General features: G+C 39.1%; 1 protein-coding gene across 1 annotated transcript in view; it reads right to left on the reverse strand.

Annotated features, from left to right (window-relative positions):
* The window catches only part of med25 (mediator complex subunit 25), a gene marked incomplete at its 5' end in the record, with an annotated part of 27074 nt that overhangs the window by 11729 nt on the left and 10341 nt on the right, over positions 1-5004 (reverse strand). The window contains 1 exon segment of the mRNA XM_014018771.1: positions 1579-1661. Coding sequence (XP_013874225.1) covers positions 1579-1661 — 83 coding nt within the window.

Here is a 5004-nt window from a genome sequence, read left to right on the forward strand (position 1 = left end):
GTCTAATGTTACAACTAATCAGGGATCCCTTTAAGTTAAATTTAAGACCTTTTAAGACTTTTTAATGCCAAGTGAAATTCAGTTTAAGACCAATTTCATAATAAACACAAATGACAAAAAAAAAAAAATAAAAACTGTGGCAGAAACTCATAAACCAAAGTATTTTTGGTTGAAGTATGAAAATATTGCTAACAGCCCAGTTGTTTTTATCCATTTACAACTGTAGCAGAAACATTCTTAGCCGTCAGTTTTAAACTTTATTTAATTTCTGGAAATCCTCTAACGACCCAAAGTTTGGAGTTTTAGGACCCACAGTGGGGTCTCAACCACAGTTTGCTGTAGATGAAACCTTAAAGTGTCTGTGAAATTATTTTTTGTAAGAAAAGTGAGTGCATTTTTGGAAAGACAACATTATTAACATATTACAAAAATAATTTCTCATTGCTCAGATGTAAAGTTGTTGAGATATTTGCATGTGAAATAACAGGAAGTGATGTCAAAGGGGAATGTTTATGTGAATATTTAAAAAAGTTACTTTTAGCAATTATTTTAATATTTGAAATGAATTACAATCATCCTACAATGTGCTCACATTTTTAAGACCTCTGAAGGATTAATTTAAGACTTTTTAAGACTAATTAAGGCCTTATTTTTGAACTGACAAAATCAATGCCTTTTAAGACTTTTTAAGGATCCGCAGGAACCCTGAAAGTTGGAGTTCATTATAGCTTAAAAGGGGATATGTCATTCAAATTCCACTTTTTTAATTATTAGATACACGTTGTTGTTGACTTGGTGTCTCTAAGAGGCAGAAAAGTTTTAACTCTRCTGGTGCTGCGTAAATACCATTTCTGTTGGATCATATTTTTCAATTCGATCAAACTTCCCTATTTTCTATTACGTTTTCGGGAATTACGTAAAATAATTTGCGACCAAACTGCCAAATAAGGTCTGGAGTTACCAACTACAACTTCCTTGTCTTAGTTCTCCTCTGGTTCTGGGTCAGACTCTGGTTCTGGGTCAGACTCTGGTTCCAACATGTAAGGCTGGATGGACAAGTCTTGCCTTGTTCACATCTTTTAATTTATTTGTAAATAAAAACATTTCTGCGCAGCTATATAACCGTAAGCCCCTCTATTAAACTAGAATGAACTGGCCTGGAAGCTGGAGAGGTGGGGTTTGAAGCACCTCGTTTYGATTTAAAGAGACAGCCTCAAAATGAGTTAATCTGAGACACACCTCAGAAAAGGGGCGGAGCTTGTGAAGTTAACATAAGGAGGAATTCAGACTAAAGCATTGCAGTTCCACTTTATAAAGACCCAACTGAATGATTTAAATGTGAAAAAGAAGAACTTATAAGCATGACATGTCCCCTTTAAAACGGAGGGAGACTGGTATTTGCCTGGTGCTGATACGGTAAATTACAGCTGATAAAGTTTTTGCCCATTTGTTTTTCTTTAAAATCTTATTTGTGACCCCTGCAGGTTCTAAAAGGATTTCTAAATCCTTAATTACAAACTTAGAATGTGTGATAGGAACAAACTTTTGAAGAAAAAGAACTTGGTTTCAGCCACTCACAGATTCTCTCCTTGGTTGACGTGAACTTGACATGGCAGAGAGCGCGTTAGCTTGGTTGAATCCATGGATGAAGCTTTAGGTTTCTGCAGAAAAAAACCAGATCGATTAAAACCAGTAAAAAAAACAATAATAATAAAAAAAAAACAAAAGAAACAATAATTTTTACAAAGAAAACAATCATGAAGAATAAAACTACACAACAAACTGAATCACAGGAAAAAAAACTTATTACAGCTTATTATAGAATGTGAGTATTTCTTGTGAACATAAACTGCAACACCACCTCCAAGCCTATCAGTACGGTCTCTACGATACAATGAATCATTTTCAACTGAAAGAAACGAATTTGGTAAAGCAGGAGTCAGCCATGATTCTGATATAGCCATAACATGTGCTTGTGTCTGAGCAAGTATTACTTTGAATTCATCCAGTTTAGGTACAAGACTTCTCATATTTAAATGACAGATTTTAAAGCCTCTAATTTTACCTAGTTGATTTAGCGTCCCTGGATTTTTTTAGACAGGAAAATCGCTTTTGCTTTCTTACTGATGTAGTGTTCAGACTTGACATAACAGGAGGTTGTCTAACCTTTTCAGGATATAATATAGATCCCTGTGTAGACTGTAATTGAGTTGGATTTATATACTGTGAGCACAAAAAAAAGTGTCCAGCAGATGGCAGACAAGATTCTTCTTAAAGGGCTGTAGTTTTGAAATGGACTTTATGTTTTGAYGAATGTCATTCCATGCTTTAGTATAAACATAGAAGAAAGACCTCTGGCCGTAACAGTTTTTAAAAGTTGGTAAAATCAGTTGTCCTTTTGTAACAGATCTAGTTGAATGACCACTTCCAGAATTTGATCTGGGCAACAGTGCACAGAGAGTTCCATAATTGGCACCTTGGAAGATCTGAAAATATAAATTAATACCACTATACTAACCTTTTCAGGATATAATATAGATCCCTGTGTAGACTGTAATTGAGTTGGATTTATATAAGATACACCTGTGCACAAACCCAAGTCAAGATAATTATTAAAAACATATGTATAAAATCCCATAAAATATAAAAAGTGGACATAAAAATGTTTTTATCTGGATCTGGATTAAGTTCAATATTTCCAATGACTAAAAGAATATTAAACAGAAGTCTTAAATGTTGTTTCTGACTGGTTAAAACAGAGTCTGTTATATCCGTGCCTTTAGCACTGATGTCTTTTGTCCACTGATGAAAAACAGTAACATAGGCCCAAATTACTACCCGATCAGGTGAGGTTCTGAAGCCAGTCAGTAGCTTGCTGTTCTTTTCTTCGCTGAATGGCGCACACTTCAAGGCTTGAATAACATGGTTCCCACCATGTCYGACACGAGCATGCTCACCAAAACCAGTAGCTCCAGTTTGATCATCAACCGAAAAACAGGGCACGGCTGATATTGATCCAAATAGGCAACAGGGAAGCTGGTACGCCTCACTTGTTAGATTAAACGCTTCGTCCCAGCTCCCACCGCCACGCGTCCAGGCCGGCAAGTCCACCCCAGGCGCTCCGTCCAAACACGAGGGACAATCCGAGGGCCGAGGGACTCCATCCACATCCGCCACTCCACCGAGACACGCCGCAACAGCAGCAAGCTGGAGAAACCAGCCCAACCGGCAAGGTAGAAGATATTTACCAAAGTTAGGATAACTTATGGTCGATGCTTGTATACACGCCATAGGACGCTTGTGTGCTGTTGTTTTTCGAAAATGATGTCCGTCATTTGCGTCTTTGATCTTCTGTTTTTGTAGCATACAGAGTAACAGCAACACTAAAGCTGAGGTAAATTTGGTCAAAAACAGACCTGCAGATGCCTGTAAAGCCAAAAMGGATGTATTTTCCTGCAGCGATACTGCACAGCTACATACATCTGCCGCCACCGCCGCCATCTGGGTTCTAATTTGAGAGGTTTCTCCTGTGAGTCGGACCCATGCAGCCTTGATTTGGCCCGCCATTCGACGATGCCGCAACCAGTCCTTCTTTGTGATTCTGAAATCTGACGTTCAGCTCAACACAGCTGGCTAAGCAGAACTCGTGCTCGGTAGCCTCCTGGTCACAGAAAGACGAGTGTTTCAACAGCCAGCCCTCGCTGTGAGAACACCAGAGCAGAACCACGAGTGTGAGCGGAGTGTCCTGCAGAGGATTTAAGACTTAGAGCAACACCTCAGTTCAACCGAACAACATGGCTGGAGTAAGAGGAGCGTGACCCGTCCTGCTCCATCTTTTGTCAGTGACCCCAATCAGGACAAGCAATTACCAAAACCCCCATCAGGGGAACTGCCAGCGCTCATCTTCACAGGATCAATACAGGATAAATGAATAATCAATCACACATTAGTCAGGTCTACTGTACTCAATTACAGATTTATTGGGCTGAAGACAGATGGGTAATTTATTTTAAGTGCTTGCTGAAGCAGAAAGGACACTGGGCAGAGATGTAAAGAGCAACAAAACAATCGTCTCTGTGGATTTAGAGGCGAGTTAGTAAATCTTACCACATTTCATCAAACTGTATCAAGACTTCTGTCCCAGCCAGGAGCACCGGTTTCCCTCATCGTAACAAACCATCTGCTCCAAACAAGTCTTAGTTTCTCTTGTGTAATTCTTCACAACAACACACAATCCTTCCACAAACAATCAACTCTTGATGAAGCAGCGATGCTTCGTTCTCTTAATTCACCCCGCAGCGTCGTTTTATGACTACAACGCTTTTATCCTTAATAGATTTAGATTTCTCATTCTTAATCCTGCTCATCGAACRGACTTCAATAAGTCAGACAAAACAGATGACGAGACGAGGGTCGGTCGATCGGGCCGGGCCGGGCCGGGCCGCGACCACACAAACAAACACATGAAGTCCTCGCAAGTTTCACATAAACGCCGTCAACGGTAAGTTTCTGGGATCAGCAGTGAAGCTGCAGGCGGGATCGATCCGAGCTGCTGCTGAAGCCATGAAGTGGGACAGTAACTGATGTGTCATTAATCACTGTAAAGTGATCAATAACAGGTGGTTATTGGGACTAATCATATGATGGATCCTGCACAGTGATGATGATCAAATTAGATTTTTATCAACTGCACCTCTTTTATTTTAACAGAACCTGATGAGAAGCCGCGACCGCAGAGCAATTCATAAAATCATGCTTTTAATTTGTGAATGCAGAGTCAGCAGTTCAAAGACTTTACATTTTATCTTATTACTCCTCAACACTGTTGTTATTTTAGCTGTTAAATCGTTTACCTCGTTCAGATCAGTGCGATGACCTTTGGGTTCTGTAACTTTAATTTTTTTTAAAGGGATCCATGATTAGTTGTAACATTAGACGTTATTTGATAAATATATATTTTAACTGTAAAATAAAGACTGTAAAAACACTGTAGGATGTTTAGTT

This window comes from Austrofundulus limnaeus, unplaced genomic scaffold (assembly GCF_001266775.1).
Source record: "Austrofundulus limnaeus strain Quisiro unplaced genomic scaffold, Austrofundulus_limnaeus-1.0 Scaffold201, whole genome shotgun sequence".
Taxonomy (NCBI): domain Eukaryota; kingdom Metazoa; phylum Chordata; class Actinopteri; order Cyprinodontiformes; family Rivulidae; genus Austrofundulus; species Austrofundulus limnaeus.